This window comes from Dipodomys merriami, unplaced genomic scaffold (genome assembly GCF_024711535.1).
Source record: "Dipodomys merriami isolate MVZ:Mamm:240054 unplaced genomic scaffold, mDipMer1.0.p SCAF_3, whole genome shotgun sequence".
NCBI lineage: Eukaryota > Metazoa > Chordata > Mammalia > Rodentia > Heteromyidae > Dipodomys > Dipodomys merriami.
The window spans coordinates 112637213-112657258 of NW_027204492.1; the positions used below are offsets into that span (position 1 = coordinate 112637213).

The following is a 20046-nucleotide window of genomic DNA, read 5'->3' on the forward strand; positions in this document are numbered from 1 at the left end:
AGAAATACAAGTTGTCATGTCAAAAACAAGCTTTACAACGTCGGTGCGGGGGGGGGGGGAGGCAGGGGGGGAAGGAGAAGGATTGGGATTGGGGGGGAGGGGGGAGGCTGGGAAGGGAGGTGAAGGGTAAACAAAGGAGGAGGCTGCAATGCTTGGTAAGAAATGTATGCATTATCCTGCCCATGTAATTGTAACCCCTCTGTACAGTATGTTCTCAAATAAAATAAAATAAAAAAAAAAAAGAAAGACAAGTAGCATGCTTTCTCTCATATACAGACACTAGACCTAAAGACAAATATGTGTGTTTACATATATGTGTGTATATAGAGACAAGTTTTCACTCTGGAGCCTCAGCTGATTTTGTATTAGAAAGCTTGCATCAACTTCCTGAGTGCTGGGATATATGACACATTATATTTAACAGTGATTCATCAGATTCTGTGATGTAGAAACATTTCCTTTAGAATAAGGAAAGAGGTATTACTCTCTTTTGGTAGTGCCACAATGAAACAAAACAACAAAAACAATCTGGGCGTCCTTATTCACACCTGCAATCTGAGCACTCTGGAGGCTGAGGCAGGAGAATCAAGAATTCAAGGCCAGTTGGGATTCCATAGCAAGACCTTGTAACAAAAACAGCACAATGAAAGGAAATAACGAAAGTATCCTCAATGATGAGGTTGTGTTGAGAAGCAAAATGGAAGTAAGAGAGAATGATAGAGGAAGTGTCATTGATAGGGAAACATTGCATATATGAGTGGAAATGTTGCAAGGAAATCCTCCACTACAACTAATGTATGCTAGTGAGAATGTACCCCAAAAAAGGGTAGCTATGATGTTGACAAGGCAAGGAACTTTAGTGTATAGATGACATGAAATACAGGATTGCCTTTCAAAAAAATGCAAGAGAATGATAATATAATGAATTGAAAATTGGGATAAAGGAGAGAGAGAGGGGATAAATTTGATTGGGGTATATTGTATTGTTTGCATGTATAGAATGCCACAATTTGAACCCCTCTTTTACAACTAATACATACTAACAAAAATATTTTTAAAATTGAAAAGTGAGCTGACAAATGATGTCTGTACACACATATACACACACACACACGCACACGCACACACACACACGCACACACACATACACACACACACACACACACACACACACACACACACACACACACACACACACACACACACACACACACACACACACACACACACACACATCCAGGCACAAAAATGAGAATAATGAATACTTCGGTAGGATAGAGGGATAAAAACAATTTTATCTTCATAAAATTTATAAAAAATATACATGACCATTCAACATATATAAATGTTCAACTATACTATGAAACAGAGGTACAAAATCAATGCAAGACTTAAATACTGCTGTTCCATTTGTTTTGCCACGCTATGAGATCAGAAGAACAATAATATCTGGTAAAAAATACTGGAAGATGGACACCATGTACTATAAAAAAATGCATGCTGACACATCTTTTTGAAAAAAAATATGCATTCAAATCTGTTTATCATAACCTCTGACCCCTGAATTTAGGTTTATAACATGTATTAATAGAGATTTGTGAAAAATTGCTAGGTTATAAAATATGTACAATGATTATTATGGTGAAAAAATGTGACTCAAAAGCATTTGTAGACCCATAAATGAATGCACTACTAGTTATATTACAGAATATTTAATAATGCAGAAGTATATCATTAAGTTAAAGTAAGAAGATGACAAAACTATGAGTATGCATGCACCTTTTTATTCATGTATATTAATTATATAAAGGGTTTAGTTTGGTCATTTCCATACATAAATATATATCAATCATATTTACCCTTACCCCTCCTACCAGTTTTTAAAATCTGATCACATTTTAAAATTATCTTTTTTTTTTTTTTTTTGCTAGTCATGGTGCCTGAACTCTAGGCCTGGGCACTGTCCCTCAGCTCTTCAGCTCAAGGCTAGTGCTCTACCACTTGAGCCACAGCACCATTTCCAGCTTTTTCTGCTTATGTGGTGCTGAGGAATCGAACCCAGGGCCTCATGCATGCAAGGCAAGCACTCTACCACTGAGCCACCTTCCCAGCCCCTTTAAAATTATCTTTAAGTAGTTGTAAAAAGAGGTTTCAGATCAACATGTCAGCTTATGAGTATAATGAATCTTGACCAAGTTTTGTTTTCAAGAAGAAATGTAACTGCATTTATACACATAGACACAATAGAAAACATAGGTTTAAAAAAGTATGTCCTAAATATGTGGAAAACAATAATATTTGTCATTGATGCTGATGGAATAAGTTATTTTCTATTTTTCTCTTTTTGCTTCTCTATTTTCTAGAAGGAACTTCTTGGCATTACAAACTGAGAAATCACAGTTCAAAGATTTTCTCCTCTTTTTTTTTTTTTTTTAAAAAACTTTATTAGCACATGTATGTATCACAATCTCACTCCATCCATCCTTTTTGTTGTTGTTGTTTTTTTGTCTTGCCAGTCTTGGGGCTTGAACTCAGGGGCTGGGCACTGTCCCTGAGCTTCTTTTGCTCAAGGCTAGCACTCTACCACTTGAGCCACAGCTTTTTCTGTGTATGTGGTACTGAGGAATCGAACCCAGGGCTTCATGCATGCTAGGCAAGCACTCTACCACTAAGCCACCTTCCCAGCTCCCCATCCTTTTTTTTTAAAATAAATGATCTATACTAAAAGTCAATATTTACATTATCTTTAACTTAGTCATGTAAATAGCTAAATAAAAGCCAATGAGAAAGAGACATTTGATACTTTTCTGAAATGTAAAACTAAAAGAATGCTTTACAAAAAGAAACAGATTTATTTCTAACATGGCTGTGCCATTTCATGCATGTAAAACACTCGGTTAAATCCCTATGTGTACTGACCTTTCCTTCCCAGGATAACTTCATCTAATTTGACTTTCTTTTTTCAGAGGCAGTTAAGTAAACTCTTCCTTTTAGGAAATTTCCATTGCACCTAATAGTGACATTGCTAGGATGGCTGGGCTGATTTGGGTGCCTTTCCCTCTGGGACAGTTTTTCTTGCTCTTGCATCAGAAATGAAGATGAGGAAAGACTTCTTCATGTGGATTTAGATAAGATAATCGGTCATCTCCAATAGAATGCCAGCCTTCCTTGAAAGGAAAAAGAAATCATACATCTCAAAATGTTCTTGCTGCTATCTTCTTATGAAGAGATCACACTTTAAGAACCCAAATTTCCTGTTTCTCATCAGGGTGACCCAAGCTAACATTTCCATGATTTCAGAGGAATGAGGTAGAATTTGGAAACTGAATTCATGAAGAGGCAGCTTAAGAGAGGAAATCCCTGGCATGGAGCCCTGGGGCTTCTGCTGGCACCATCATTGTTGGGGTGGTTTTTTCCACTCATCATCTTAAATCTCGGAGCATCTCTGGGTTTTGTTTCAACCTCCATTTGGACCTTGAGGACTAGAGATGCAGAGAGGCTCAGCGTGGTTGAGATAGGGTTCCAGAGTTATCCAGGCTGGGAAAGCCCAGGCCTTCTACTCATCCATTGCAGCGAGTGATTTTAACACTGGCCAGGTGCTGGTGGCTCATGCCTACAATCCTAGCAACTCAGGAGACTGAGATCTGAGGATCACCGTTCAAAGCCAGTCCCTGAGATTCTTATCTCCAATAAACCACCACAAAACCAGAAGTGGCACTGTGGCTCTAGTGTCAGAGTGCTAGCCTTGAGCTAAGGACAGTGCCCAGGCCCAGAATTCAAGCCGAGAGAAAGGAGAGAGAGGAGAGGGAGGAGAGAGAAGGAAAAGAGAGAGAGAGAGAGAGAGAGAGAGAGAGAGAGAGAGAGAGAGAGAGAGAGAGAGAGAGAGAGAGAGAGAGAGAGAGAGAGAGAGAGAGAGAGAGAGAGAGAGAGAGAGAGAGAGAGAGAGAGAGAGAGAGAGAGAGAGAGAGAGAGAGAGAGAGAGAGAGACTCTGAATCAGGATGAAGCAGGTAAAGTTTGGAAAAAAACCTAACTAATCTGTAGATTTCCACAAAAAAGGAGCCCTGAGACTGGCTGCTTCAAGTATTAGCCCAAATAATGAAAGTTAATTATTAAACTTTCTAGATGGTACTTCAATTGTTTTTCTGATATCATAATCAGACCATAGAATGGCTAAGGGAGCTAGAAGGAAAGGGCGTATTCTTTTATCTTTTGTTCTCTCCCTTTACCCTACCAAGTCCTCATGCTCTCATTCAACTTTCTTGCCCACAGCTGACACATAAAACTTGAGCCAAATCTCTAGTCCTGCCTTTCTTTCTTTGCCTTGTGTTTTTTCCTCTGAGATAATGCTGTCTTAACAGCAAAAGGACTGGGGGAGGGGTAATGGTGCATATGCTAGATTACTTGCCTCTCATGCAGGCTCAATCCCTGGTAGTGGAAAAAGAAAAATCACTCTGAGAAAAATAGCCCCTATGAACACCTGTGGAGATAGTGTACAAGCTGAGAGTGGATTAAGAAGGAGGAACCTATAAGGAGGGAAATGTTCAAGGCAAGATGCTGGCTCTTGGCAGGATGCTCTATGTTGGGGGATGTGTTGCTCTTGCTGCCAGACTGCATGAGTCCAGCAATACTGCTGTCATGGGGATGAGTACTGGGGGCTATTCAATGAAGCAGGATGTATTTAAGATGCATATCAAGTACAAGCTGGATGTCACATGGACTGCCATCTGCATTCCTCCATGCACAGCCTTTTCCCATGGGAAAGGGATCCAACCACACAAGGCAAGATGGGATTGAAAATCTTTGCAGAAGGGCTCCCTTTTGAGAATCGTGGACAGTTGGAACACATCAGTAGCTTGGCAATTTGGTCAAGTTTTAAATCTTCTACCTTTCATGCCAGGAGCTAGTGACTCATGCCTATAATCCTAACTACTCTAGAGGTTAAGATTCTCTCATTTTTTACCTTTTGTCAATTGTGGGGCTCGAATTGGACACTGTCCCTGAGTTCTTAACCTCAAGAAGAGTGCTCTATCACTTAAGCCACAGTGCCACTTCTGGTTTTCTGGTGGTTAACTGGAGGTACGAATCTCATAGACTTTCCTGCCTAAGCTTTGATCCTCAGATCTCAGCCCCCTGAGTAGCTAGGATTACAGACATGAACCACCAGCACCCAGCTCAAGAGGCTAAGATCTAAGGATCACAGTTCAAAACCAGCTGGGGCAAGAAAGTCCATGGGACTCCAATTTCTCACCAAAAAAGCCAGAAGTGGATCTGTGGCTCTAGTGGTAGCGTTCTGGCTTTGAGCAACATAGCACAGGGAGTGTCCAGATCTGGAGTTCAAGCCCCAGAACCAGCACCAAAAAAAATCTTTCAGAGGTCTTTGGGTGGCAATATGGGCAGGGTACATTCTAAAGGGTGCATGTTGTGATCTGAATTATGTCCCCTTGCAGTTTGTATGTGGAAGTCCCAATTCTCAGTACCTTATATTTGTTTTGAATATTTTTGTGTGTGCCAGTACCGAGGCTTGAACTCAGGGACTGGGAACTGTCCCTTGGCTTTTTTGTTCAAAGCTGGCACTTTACCACCTGCGCCACAGCTCTACTTCTGACACTTTTTTTCTGGTTGATTAGATGAGTCTCATGGACTTTCCTGCCCAGACTGGCTTTGAACCATGGCCCTCAGAACTCAGCTTCCTGAGAGGCTAGGATTATAGGGGTGAGCCATGGGCACCAGATTTCATCTAACTTTTGATGTGGTCCTAATTGAGAGATCCACCAATTAAATTTAGTCATCACCAATCATACAGAGCTCATTTGTCTCCTGAGGATGCCTTTATAGATGGCAAATACCTGCAACACAACCTTGATTGTTGAAGAAAAAGAATATCAAGTTGGAGCTGTTCATGGAAGGTGGAGTTGTAAGACGAAAGACAGAGCAACGTGGCTGGATGCTCCTCAACTCACAGATATGGAGTTGCTGCCTGTTGGGCTGAGAACTAAGCACAGGACAAGCTGGGTAGTAGAGCAAGGTTGGAGCTGTACTGCTGGAGGCAGAGCCTAGGGAGCATGGAAGATGATACAGGCTAGAGGTACCTGGAGGGGTCTCCAAAGGTTCCACAGGAGCACTCTGAATGCAACGCATCTGGATGCCTGCCACCCAGGACCACTAAAAGCAAGCGGCAACCACAGAAGGCTCTGGCCAAGGCAAGGCTAGGCCTTTCTTATCTGTCTGAACCCCAACTCCTTCTCCCGCCTATAAATGGGGGAGACTGAACAGGGGGGAAGGTAGGCATGCAGGACAGAGGGCAAAGGGCTGCCACTCAGTATCCATTTGGGCAGAACAGCTGCATGTTGGAGGGAGGAGGGCAGTGTATTCGACTGGCCTGGATGATGTAGTGGCCGGAAGTGACAGGCAGGTTCCACCACATGTTCCAGATGCCATCAGGAGGTAAGGCAGAGAGAGCTGTCAGGGCAGCCAAAGGCAATGGTGTGAGTGAACATAACCATCTTCATTCATTCTCGGCTACACAGTCAGCCTCTGGAGCGAAGTGACATTCAGGACCAGGAGCCAGCAAATCTCAGTGTGATGGCCAAATCCAATCTGATGCCTGCTTTTATATGGATCCTAAGATAACAAGTTAATAGATTTTAAATGATTTTAAAATTAAAAAGGTTTGTGATACTTGTTACCTGAATTTCCAATTTTAGTCTCCATATGAGGTTTTTATTGAAATACTGGTTTAGAAATTTATGTAGCTAGTGTATCCTGTCTACTTTCCTGCTAGAAATGCAGATGCCACATGCTTTTAGTGGCTGCCATTGTTACCATCTGGCCCTTTCAGAAAATCTTGTTGACCACTACAGAATACCACGGTTTCTGATCCTAAAGGAACTCAGTGTGGCTTACAAGGGAATAGGATGTAAAAATAATTTCCACAACAAATTACTTTGTGTATTTGAATTTTTTTTTTTGCCAGTCCTGGGGCTTGAACTCAGGGGCTGGATGTTGTCCTTTAGCCTCTTTGTCCTCAAGGCTAGAGCTCTACCACTTGAGCCACACGACCACTTCTGGCTTTTTGTGGTGGTTCATTGGAGGTGAGTCTCACGGACTTTTCTGCCTGGGATGGCTTTGAACCATGATCCTCAGATCTCAGCCTCCTGAGTAGCTAGGATTATAGGTGTGAGCCACTGGCACCTGGCTTGTCTTTGAAATTTTAGGCTATAATGACACATTCCTTAGAGTGCACTGAACTTTTTATTCCACTAAAAGCTAACCATCCATCAATTTTACTACTGAATGAAATTTGTGATGTGAGACACTTTGAAGGATACAGGAAAAAACCCTCAAATGTATGGTATATTATTGAACAGTATGGAATTCTCATTTTGATTCTCTTTGTAGAAATGGAATAAGCTTTTTAGTTTACATAGCCCAGTGCAAGATGCAAATGGGGGACTTCTTGTTCAAAACTGATCAAGAATTTTGAGTATTACACCAACCTCTTAAGGGTAGAGATTCATGTGACTTCACAGGACTCAGACCGAAGAAACGAGTGTAGGTAGAAATTATATATTCTAAATATGAAATTTCCTTGAAATTATCAATAAATGTATTTATTTGTGTGTGATATGGAATCTTTCTATGCTACTCAGGCTGGTCCTGGAATCCTGGGCTCATGTGATCCTCCCACTTCAACCTCCCAAGTAACTGTAAATACAGCCATGCAGTATTGCACCCAGCTGCACCTCATGGCATCAAATGGTCTTGCTGTAATCTGTTCATTTTTCTTAGAAGTAGAACACAAGATGAATGAGAAAACTTGATGGATAGAAGGATCTTTCTATTAGCTTATATTATACAAGGTGGCAGATATTTCACTGTTATATGGCAACACATGTATACTGTATTCCAATCAATCTCACCCTTTCTACCATACTCGCTGCCCCCATATTCCCTCAAATAGCATCCTCAACAGGTTCTCTTCCTTCATTTTCAGAGATGCAAATAATCTTTTTCAACAGCATTCAATCTCCTTTAGAAAGCTCTGGTTTTTATAGGTCGTGCTACTGGAGATTTTTAGGACTTGGATTAAACACAGAAACAAGGTGCTTTCAAGTATTTACAGAAATACATCAAATCTACAACAGTGACTACAAAGGAATTTTAGAAACCTTGGAAGTAGTTTCTACAGACTCTAGAATCTAAAGTTGCATCTATTTCCCAGGCAAAGTGGGTAATTTATCTACCAAGTTGATTCATACATTGGCATCAGATAATTGACTACTTTCTGTTAAAGAGAAGTGTATGTAACCCTATCTCTTTCAATCTTTCTCATTTAGATGGTGATGGACATGTGATGGGATTTTTACTCTGCTTATTTAAGGATGAATTCTGAGATCTAAAATGAGTAACATGTTCATCTGTGCACAGGGGATTAATGGCCTTGTGCCTATTAAACAGCAATCCAGCTTCCACCATTGAATCCTGATCTCTAGAACCAACGGCTGGATTCTTATACTTCTGGGAAACCATTGGCACATCTGGCTCCATTGAAGAGAAACGGCAGCAGAACTGCTTATAAATTAGCATCAGACTAGGGCTTCCAACACACAAGCAGTGAGAAGGAACCATTTTTTTTTCTTAACTAGTGATTTCAAGAAGCCATTAAGCATCTTGGAATTGTAGAAATTTAATTGTGCTAACAGCATTGGAATTTGTTACATCAAAACATGTTTTGTGCAAATCTTAGGAAGATTCATCTGGAAGATCAGGAAGTCACACTAGTTGTACACAGTCTATATATAGAAGGAAGCCAGTTGGTATCCTCTGATTCCTTAATTAAACTACTAAACCTTTACAATAATTCTTCATGTTACTTCCTTTTGTAATACCATTTTCCTTTCCCCATATCTATAGGTCTCTACAGTATATTCAGGTTTCTTTGGTTTTGTGCTATAATTAGTCTAAATATTTGTTCCTGGGTAAGGGAACTGTTAGTACTTTTTCTTTCTTCCGTCTCACGTTTCTTACTGTAGCCTCTGTTCAACTGGATTCTCATGAGGTATTTCAGAGAAAACTTTTATAAACAATAGAATGTTAGCCTTATTCCTTCCATTCATTCATTCACAATCACTGAGTGCCAATGGGCTACCGTTTGGGAGCTCACAGCACAGGACAGACTTGTACCTTGTCCTCACGTCCCAGGGCCCAGAGAACTCTTCTGTCTTGCAGGTGGACAAACAGTATGATGGTCTTCCTGATGATCCTGCAGCTGATTAGCAAGTGATAAAATTAAAGAGGGTGCTCTTTGTTCAGAGACCATTAAGTTCAAATCACAGCAGGGATTAGAGTGACCCACCCCCCTTTAAACAAAGACTTTGAATAAGCCACATGAAATCTAGAAGCCCTTTGTCCCATGTCTTGTGTCTATTCTCAGAGCATGGAAATATGGGCATGATTGCTGGGATCACAGGCACACAACACTCTGTGCAGCTTCCCTCCATTGAGATGGAATCTTGTGGGCTTTCCTGACTCTTCTAGGTATTGAGTCACATCTGTCATCTTAGCTGCTTATGATACTAAAAACAGGAAGATGGCAGCTTGGAGCCTACACAGGCAGAAAAGTTCTGGATTCATTGCTGGATGTAGGAGTACATGTCTACCATTCCAAGCTACACAAAATGTTCAAATTTAGGATCATTGTATCTGACAGCCTGAGGAGAAAAATCTGTCAGACTGTCTCCATGGAAGGGAAGCTGTTTATGTGAACCCAGAGATGACTGGAAGCCTGAAGTAGGGAATAGAAGCTCAGGTGGACACTGGTTGTGAAGTAAGACTCGATCCAAAAATAACTGATGAAAAACAGGGCTGGAAACACAGTGTTGTGCTAGCCTAGAAAGTGTGAGGACCTGACCTCAACACCTCCCCCCTCCCCTGCAGCCCCAAGTATCACCAAAATCAGGGACTAATGTGTGTGTTGGCACACAATTATAATGCCAACACTCTGGAAGCTGAGGCAAGTTCCAGGTTAGCCTCAGCTAACCATTGAGACCCTGTCTCAAAAAAGGTTTGTGTGTGGGCAAAGAAGGTACTAAAGTTTGCCCAATATAACTTATGGTTCTTGATCTATGTCATTTCTATTTCTTCACAAGTTCACAATGTTCCCATCAGCAAAGGTGAAGTAATCTGAAAGTTCTTGACTATAAATGTGGCTTCTTTGGAAAACTTCAGTGTACAGGTGTCAGGGGTCATTATATCCACAAGACATCACTGCATGTTCACGTTGATCTCTTGGATAGGATGGCAACTTATCCATTTCCTTTTCCAAACAGAATTGGTTAGAAAGAAATCTTTAGGTTCTTACCCCCAGGGAAGAGGAAGAAGTATAATAACATTATTGTACCATTTTTATTTGATTAATTGACAAGTGAAATATAAGTCTGTGGAAAGGAACTTTGGGATGAATGTTCACAAAAACATACATTGAATAAACAAGACAATATTTCCAAGAATGAATTGTTTTGAAAAGTCTATAAAGCTATACAGTTAAACTACTTAAAAAAAGCAATACAAAGCCAAAATAAACGTATGATCATCAGCTCTTATTTAGAGTCACAAAATATATGATTGTAAAACACACATTTTTTTGGTAAGAAGTTTGAAAACAAACAAAAGAGGTACAAGGTTTTCTTACACGGGCCTGACTCTGCCCAGGGAACATGTAACAATGGAGAGAGCTTTATCCATGACTGGAATGAGGTATAGCATTTAGAGGGCAGACCAAAGAGACAAACAATGTGGTCCAAGGCTCAGGAGAGTCCCATTTATAATGCCCAAAGTACTTCCACCAATGCAGTCCAGTCCAAGCGGCTTCTTACGCTTCATTTACACTGCAATGCTGTATCTTGAAGATAGGTGTTTGTTTTCCTAGTTCAGGGATGGAACCTCCAGCTTCAGATATGCTAGGCAAGCATTCTACTACTGAGCTACACTCCCAGGCCTACTTTTTCTTTTACAGCACTTGGCATCCCCGTCTCCCCAGTGTATTTATTTAATTACTTATCGTCAGTCTCCACCCTGTTTGAAAGCAAGTACCACGAGAAAAGGGACTTTACTTTGTTGAACAGCTATATCCTCACTCCCTAATGGACCAAAAAAACCCATGAAAATTATGTTTGAACAATATGCACAGATTGTAGATGTAACAAACAAAGTATGAAACGACCCTATACCTGGCTGTTGTTGGCTTTCTGTTATGCCAGAAACACTTTTATATTTGTTTTTATATAGTTTATATAAAGAAATAATATTAATTGTATTGAACTTAGTAAAATATTGCCAGTACGAACATCAGTATTTCAAAATAATTTCAGTTAACTTTATTAATTTATATTTAATTGAAAATACATGTCAGAACAATTCTAGTAGTATATAAATGTAGGTATAAAATATAGATATGAATTAAATAATTTTATTAAATAATATTTTGTAGAAAGGGCATTGCACTACACGTTTGTAATCTTTTCTTTCAAAAGTGTATTTTTAAGATTTCGCTTCTGTTTCTTTTGTAAGTGGATGCAGCTCTAGTTCAGTGGTAATCATCAAAGGGTGATGTTGTACTATGGGGATATATCTGCAATGCCTGGAGACACTATTAATAGTTACAACTGGGGTTGTGCTATTAGCATCCACTGGTCACAGGCCAAGAATGCTGCTTATGCCCTCTATTGCTCAGAAAAGGCTCCAACCACGAAAAATGTTCTGGTCCCAAATGTCAACAGCGCCAACTGGCGAAATCATGATGTAGACTAGTGTTTGCAAGAAAAAAATAAGGCGTTGTCTAGGGTAATGAAACTTCCTGTCTTTATTATTATTACTATTATTATATAAAATATGATCAAATATTTAACTACACAAACTGGGCCTTTTGCGGGGAGCCCACCTATCTAAGTTGGGTTGGCAGGGGAGAGGCCTGGCAAGTCTCTTAACTGTGGGCTCTGCAGGGTAAGGAGGGGTGATCTGGGAGTGGCAGACTTATCAACTGAAGGGATGGGAAGTCTCTGGCTTCTGTGGGGGTAGAGCAGGGGTAAGTGGGGTGCAAAGGCTGTGGCTTCAGGAGGCAGGGCCCTGCCTCTGAGGAGCCAAGGGACCAGCGGGGTGGATATGCTCCGGGACAAATGGTCCCAATGGGCTGCTGGGACGGTCAGGAGGCTTGGTGGCTGGTGGAAGGCTCAGTATTCGCTTGCAATTCTCCAGCTGAGGCTATGAAACCCAGTCCTGAGCAGGTTGGGCAGCAGGCCGGGCAGGCTGATGGAAAGCTACAGCTCTCCCTCTCCGTCATCTTGGTGGCATCCATATTTCTATTCAGTGGCCCTGGCCTGGGCCTAAAGGGTTGGGCCACTCCTTGTCTGATGACAGGTGTGAAGGCAGATGGTCGAGGTGCAGGACTCTGCCCACTTCTCTTGGGGTATAGAACCTCAAACCAAGGAGGGTTGTTCAACTTCCTTGGGCCCTGTTGCATTGGCTCTCCTTGGAACTGGCATCCAGCCTCTCCTTGTGGGGAGGGTGGCTGATGTGACACACTCGGAGATGGATCTGGCCTCTCATCGGGCTCTGTGCCCGGTGAAGAAACTTGAGGAGACCAAATCCTGTGCTTCAGGTAATGGTTGTATTCGCCACCAGGATAGTCGGGCCTCACTGGGAGCCACAGAGACAGCTTGCGAGGAAAGCGGCTTGGGGCAGGTGTGGCGAGCGCCCTTGGGCCTCTGTTGCGGTCAGGGTCAGGCAGCACACTTGGGGTGCGCACCCTGAGACCTGTGTACCTGTGGGCATTCACGGGCCTCACAGAATGGTGCTTCTGGACAAAGCGTTGAACGGTGGCTTTGCGTGTAGCCAGGTAGGTACTCAGGCACCTGTCCAGGTAAATGCCTATGGAGCTATTCATGATTGCATTGCGACATAGGCGCTTAGGCCTCAGAGAGTGATACTTCTGGATGAAGGGCCGCATGGTGGTCTTGCGTGTAGCCAGGTAGGTGCTCAGGCACCTGTCCAAGTAGTTGCTGATGAGCTCCCCACGGCGGGCGGGGCTGAGCTTCACAGAGTTGTGCTTCTGGGCTGAGGGCTGCAGCATGGCCTTGCGTGTGCGCAGGTAGCTGCTTAGGTACTTGCCTAGGTAGGTACCCTGGAAGGTGGCCAGGAAAGTGCTGCGAGGGGCGCGCTTAGGCCTCCGAGAGCGGGTTTTAGAGGCCCGGGGCTGCACGGCGTCCTTACTTGGGCTCAGATAACTGCTCAGGTAGCTACCCATGAGAGCACTGAGCTAGGGGGTCCGGAGACCTCAAGTGGGGGATCTTGTTCTCGATCTCAGTGGACTGCTAGAAGAGGATCGTCCAGGTTTCTAGGATAGTTGGCCTCAGGGGAGTACAAAAAGCAGGTGGCACAGGTGACCCATTGTTCTCAGGGTACTGCATGGGCCAGGGACCTGTACAGGGTCAGAAAGACACAGCACGAGGCACAGTGGCAGCCACGGGGGAGAGGGGGGGCCTCAAGCTACCTGGATGACAAGGACAGCTCCAGCTTCTTCCTTTCCCATTGCTGGTCTCACACACTTAGCTCCTGGCCGAGGGGCCTGGCACTTGCCTCTACTTTTGTATCAGACACTGAAAGGGAGAAAATATGAGAACTTTTGCAGAAAGCTATTGACAGAGGGGGCTTTTGTTCATCATTGTAAAATTGAGCAAAATACACTTGGCTGCTCTTTTATGGGAAAACAAATAACGAATTTACTCTTTTCAGTAAAAGTGATGGATGCGTCTCATTCTTGTAGGATGGATGGTAATGTGACAGTTTGCAATTTAGCTGTTAAGGAAATGAAAAAAGTCATCCAGGATTTACATTTAGCACTGGTGCTGTTGACTTTTACATGGACTCTTGTATAATTTCCAGCCTTCATAAATTCACATACAGATGGTGGATGGTTACCTTTCCCAATATTAATGACATTACTCTCATTTCTTGCAGTAGAGTGAGGCACATTTTCTGCTAACAGTTGAAAATGCATAACATCAAAACCAAAAGTATCCAAAGTCTGCAGGGGAACTGGAGTACTCCTATTTGGAGATCTGTTCAAGGTGTGGTCATAATCTTTTCTTGAGAACATTCCCTTCAAAATGATGGGGACAAGGGCTGTCCTGAACGTTACAAATGTAAGAGTGCTGAAGCCTGCAACACAGGCAAGATGGGGCAAGAGATTCAGTCTAGATTTGAAGTAGAAAGCGGAATGGTGGAAGACATGTAACAGAGCTTTAGGAAGCAAGGCAGGGTCTGAGTTCAGAGGGACCTAGAGTTTTGGGGGAGATGGGGTGGGGGTTGGATCAGTCAGCAATGGAGGGGAATGAGATCCTCAACATTCTCTGCTTTGTGATGGAGTTGGTTTTTGGCCAGTTCTAATAAGGAATGATTCCCATGTATGTGATTTTTGAAAAAAAAAACATATTCCTATGGTGTAATCTTCCTCTTAAGACAGATTTCATGACAGAAGTGACTTTTCATACATATCTGAGGTATCTTTTAATACAGTAATGGCACCACAGTGAACAGTCTAATGCCACTGAGTATAAACTTCTTAGTAGGTATTTTTCTTTCCAATGTCTATCAGAAATCCACATCCTTTTTGGCAATAGTAGCCCCTGGATATCATTCTAGTTTGCAGTTAAAGGGTCTGTGGCAAACCACAGCCTTCTGATGACCTACATGTGGATGTAAGTAAATGAACTGTAAAAATGCCATGTACTGGTAAATCAATGTGTTGGTAAACTTGATGTTTTGGTGTTTAATTTTCTTGAGTTCGTTATATATTCTGGATATTACTGCCCTGTTGGATGGATGAGTAGCTGGTAAAGATTTTCTCTCATTCTGTAGTCTATCTTCACTCTGTTGTTTCTTTTGTTGTGCAGAAGCTTTTTAATTTGATGCAATCCCATTTGTTAGTTCTTACTACCATGTGTTAATTAAGTCACTCTCAAAGACACTGAAGACACTGGATTCTTCTTCTTTTGCACCAAGAGACAAAGATTTCACTGGTCAGTTGATGTTAGAGATTAATTTCTATCAGTGGTATTCAGGCAGGGTAGAACTGGCAAGCAGTAAAACAATGTCTAGAGACATTTTGGGTTGTCAGAGGTAGGAAGGGGAATGGCATTCCACAGGCTGTTATACAGTGGATGCCACTAAAGGTCCTGCAGTCCAGCTGGGCAGTGATGGCTCTCGCCTGTAATCCTAGCTACCTACTCAGGAGATGAGATCTGAGGATCATAGTTTGAAGCCAGCACAGGTTAAAAAAAAAGTCTGTGAGGCTCACCTCTAATGAACTACCAGAACTACCAGAACACTAGAAGTGGAGCTGTGACTCAAATGGTAGAGCACTAGCCTTGAACAAACCAGCTAAGGGGTAGTGCCCAGGTCCGAGTTCAAGCCCCAGTATAGGCACAAAAAATTAAAGTAAAAATGAATCTTTATGGTTATTTATGCTTTCCCACACAAACCCTACAAATACTATATATTCATTTTAAAAGCTGTACAGTTAGTTGGTTTTTTTAAACTAGGATCAAATTACATTTTTTAGAGACAAAAATTTAAGGGAAGCAACCTCAAAGGTGTCTTCATATTCAATAACATGATGAATTTTATTAAATCCTCTCTTCTATATTTCTCAAGAATATTTTTGTTTTCTTGTCTACATTTTATATTAAGCTTATTCAAAGGTATTTTAGGTTTTCTCCTTTCATTCTAACGTTCTTTTCTTGTCTTCTAATTGGAAGTTATATTATGCCCAAATAAGTAATTACAGCTGGGTGCTGGCAGGTTACTCCAGTAATCCTAACTACTCAGAAGGCTTAGATCTGAGGATTGAGGTTTCAAAGCCAGCCTGGGAAGAAAAGTTTGTGAGTCTCTTATCTCTTATTAACAAGCAAAATGCTGGAAGTGGAGTTAACAGCTCAAGTGGTAGAGTGCCAGCCTTAAGTGAGAAAGTCTAGCAAAAACATGAAGCCCTGAGTTTAAGCCCCAGAACCAGTGTGTGGCATCCATGTGTGCACGTGCGCAAGTGTGCGCGCACGTGTGCGCGCGCGCGCGCACACACACACACACACACACACACAGACATGAATTGATTGCTATAATTTAGCACAACAGTCCACTAACTGATGAATTATTTTAATGTTGTTGTTATATGGTTTTCCTAATGTTCTTTATCCTTTTCGGTCTAACTTCAATCGGCTTCTATCTGAATTTAACTCAATTTAATACTTACTGTGCTAATAAATAGAAGATATCATTTCTGCACTAATTTGCTATTTATATTTGTACTGAGATTAATCTATTTCATAAAGTTAGAGAATCCTCCCCTCATATCTATTGTTGCAGAAACTGATAAATGGGGATGGGGGGAATTTTGTATGAAATTGAACCACTTACATTACTGGAATATAGCCTACTGTACAAATTGTTCTAATGTTAGTGTTGAGTTCTTGTTCTAATGTCTTGTTTAGCAGGTTATTTTTCCAGAAATTATTTATCAGTTATTAGCAAAATTACTCCTTCTTTAAGGAAAGGCATAACAACTTTTGTCATGCAGGCTTTGTAAAACAGTTTCACTAGCTTTTGTTATGGTGAAAACAATCTAAGCAATGAAAGCCAATATAAACAGGAAAAGCAGTTATCATTATTAGAGCTTAGTTGCTTTACAAATTAAACAGGATGTTGTGCTTCCAACTGCTTCAAGTTCAAAACCCAAGTCACTTACAAATTTCTGGAGAACCACTGCTGGATTCTTTACTCTGAGATTCCATTGCAAAATTAACCTTATAGATTTTTAAGAGTTTTGAACATATCCACTGCCACTCTTGGTTCTTCTATTTAGAAGACTTAATTTTTCTAGATTGTACACATGTATAGCAACACACATGTCACTATCAAGAATACAAGTAGAAATTTTTGTTCCAAGTTTTAGCTCTTCTCATTAAGGCCCTAGGTGAATTCATGGCTAAACATTAGCACATTCTAATTAAAATGTACAAATACTATAGATTTTCAAACTGATGGCAAAGTTTGAGCTTAGCCTTGACTTAAACAGGGTAAATTAGTATTTTCTCAGATGAAAATGTGAAGAGAACATATCTAATCAGGATAACCCCTACTAGCTGCTTCAGAATGATTCAGGTGACAGACTTGGGAGTGGAGCAGGGTAGTCAGAAACACCAGGTAGTTCTAATAATGGGGACAGTTGAATATTGAGTGAGAAGAGTTAAATGATTCACATTCTTAAGAATATCTTGGTGAAAAAAAGAGTTACTGAGGCATTATTTAGTGGTGAAAGCCATCCAGGAATCAGACTATTAAGCAGTGACTCTCAGGGGTACCCAGGGACCAGCAGGGGACCAGGGATATTCTAGATACCCTGGGCTGCTTCTGGAACACTCATTACTGCTTAGAAAAGAAATCATGCTGTGTATTTCTGACAGTTCTCCCTGGGAAAATAGCAAAAAACATTTTATCATTCAGAGTGAGTTTATAGCTGTCCCCACAATGTGCCTTCTTGCACAGGGGCCATGGAAATATCCACATTGTTCCAATTTGAGGATATATGCTTCTGAAGTGCACATGACAATTACCCTTTTGAACTTTTTTTTGGCTGGTTCTGGAGTTTGAACTTGAGACCTCGTGTTTGCTAAGCAGGCACTCTACCACTTCAGTCAACAGAATAAAGAAGTAGCCTTATCTTTTAAACATGGAGTACAAATCAAGAGATGGCACAATCCTGGACTAGCATGCATGAGGCCTTGAGTTCTAACCCTTTCACTGTGTGTACACACACACACACACACACACACACACACACACACACACACACACACAAAATCAATCAATCAATCAATCAATCAATCAATCAATCAATCAATCAATCGGAATCAGGAAAAGCCAGAATCTTGGACTACGGGAGAAGGGAAAAGAGGGAGATTGAAAGGAGCAGACAAGGGAAGTGAGGAAAGGGGGAGAGAAGGAGAGAGGCATGAGCAGAGATTTCCAGTGAGCAGACCTTTGGGATTCTGAATATTGCAGAACTCATCTTGGGAACTCAACAGAGGATATAGGTAACTTATCTTTAAAGCCAGACAAGTTCAAGTTTCTGTGGAACTTTTCTCATTCCCTACTGTGTGAAGTAGCTAGAGAAAGGAAGGCTGCTTTGAGTGTTTTGTCAGGAACAAAGGAGAGGACAGTAGCGGGTTCCTGAGTCTGAGATCGCAATAACAAAGCAGCAAAACTAATGCTCAGTCTGTGCCCTGAATCCTGGACCAAGGCCAGAGCCTCTTAACACAGCATCATACAAAGCAAGTCACCGTGTGCAGCAAAAGTGACAAAGAACCTGAACACAGTTCACCTTAATTACTCTTGCTGATTCAAAGTGCCTCTTTAATGTCTCCACTCTGATAGTGAAATTAAAACTTATTTCAAGTGATTTAGAGAGGGAGATTACCTTATGTGTAATTGATGGTAAAGTATCCACCAACTTCTGTAGCTTTTTGGTAACTCACATCTGTGTTCCTAGTTACTTAAGAGGTTAAGATCTGCAGGATTGCAGTTCAAAACTTTTCTGGGCAGAAAAGTCTGTGGGAGGGGCTGGGAAGGTGGCTCAGTGGTAGAGCGCTTGCTTTGCATGCATGAGGCCCTGGGTTCGATTCCTCAGCACCACATAAGTGGCGCTGTGGCTCAAGTGGTAGAGTGCTAGCCTTCAGCTGAAGAGCTGAGGGACAGCACCCAGGCCCAGAGTTCAGGCTCCATGACAGGACCCCCCCCCCAAAAAAAAAGAAAGAAAAGTCTGTGAGATGGCTGAAACACAGGGCTCAAATGGCAGAGTCACAGCTGCGCAGCAAGCAAGCCAATTAAAGAGAAAAAAACGTGAGAAACTATAAAAAATAGTTGATAAGCAAGCCCTACATTCAAATCTCACAGAAAGAGAGAGAAAAAACTGGGAAACTATAAACAATCAACATCTCACCACAAAGTAGGAATGAAATGTAAACCAACTACTTTTTGATTATAAACAAAAAGACCAACAAACAAAACAATCCCCAAATCTGAATGTATACTTAGATTGGCAAGTGAGAATGCTAGAAAAATTGTTGAATTTAATCAAACACAAAACAGAGAAGTCTAATTTGTGGACATGTCCGCAGGTAAAGATAGCCTAAGCTTTCCTCCCCTGTGATGGTCCTTGGTTCCCAGGAGCTCTCTAGCTGAAGCCCAGGAGCACACATCTCAACACAGGAAGATTCTACTTTCAGCAAAAGGAGGAGTATTCAAAGGCATGTGCCAGGACAACAACTAAGATTTCTATCTCTTATAGTTGATGTCTTACTGATACTGGGAGGCTGGGGCTGTCTTTCCTAAAGGGTAGTTTCTAAAGAACAAATAATTGGGAATGTATCTGTCAAGTATAAACCATCTCCCCCCTCCCATCCTTTGCCCTAATCATTCCAGGTCAAGTATCAGTCAAACATGGAAGGGCTTTATGCCCAGGAGGAGGCTGAAATTATAAAAACTACCCAAAGCATAGAACTGCTTACAGTCTTACCCTTTTCTAGCCATGGAGGGCAATGGAAAGGCTCTTACTCACATTTCCTTGTTTCTTTGGCCTCCTGACTAGCCCAGGTGCGTCTCCCTGAGCCCCTACATGGTATGCCATTCTTCCTACTTCTAGGGATATTAGTATAATAAAATAAAATTCTTCCTTCATGACAGTTGTTCCAAGTCTATGTATTTTATCATATCTGATTAAAACAAACCTGGATACCAGTAAGACACTGTTCCTTCAGATCCACAACATTGTGATCTAGGAATGTGTAACCCAATTCTCTACTGGCTAGCTAGCTAGCCATGTGACCTGACAGGGAAGCACTTAACCTTGTTGAGCTTCACTTTCTTCATTTGAAAAATGGAGATGATAATACTGTCATCAGACTGCTCCTGGCAAGATAAACTAAGCACTTAGTGAA

General features: G+C 41.5%; 1 protein-coding gene across 6 annotated transcripts in view; it reads right to left on the minus strand.

Annotated features, from left to right (window-relative positions):
* Positions 1 to 20046, minus strand: part of Ca5b (carbonic anhydrase 5B) — a 67200-nt gene that overhangs the window by 33347 nt on the left and 13807 nt on the right. For 5 of the 6 annotated variants that reach the window (XM_070040823.1, XM_070040821.1, XM_070040822.1 and 2 more), the window contains one exon: positions 10437 to 13653. The exons of the other annotated variant lie outside the window; for it this stretch is intronic. In XM_070040823.1, the coding sequence (XP_069896924.1) occupies positions 12201 to 13301 (1101 nt within the window). In that variant the 5' untranslated portion in view covers positions 13302 to 13653 and the 3' untranslated portion in view covers positions 10437 to 12200. Of the gene's footprint in view, positions 1 to 10436; positions 13654 to 20046 lie in introns of those variants that run through there. 6 annotated transcript variants of the gene reach the window in all.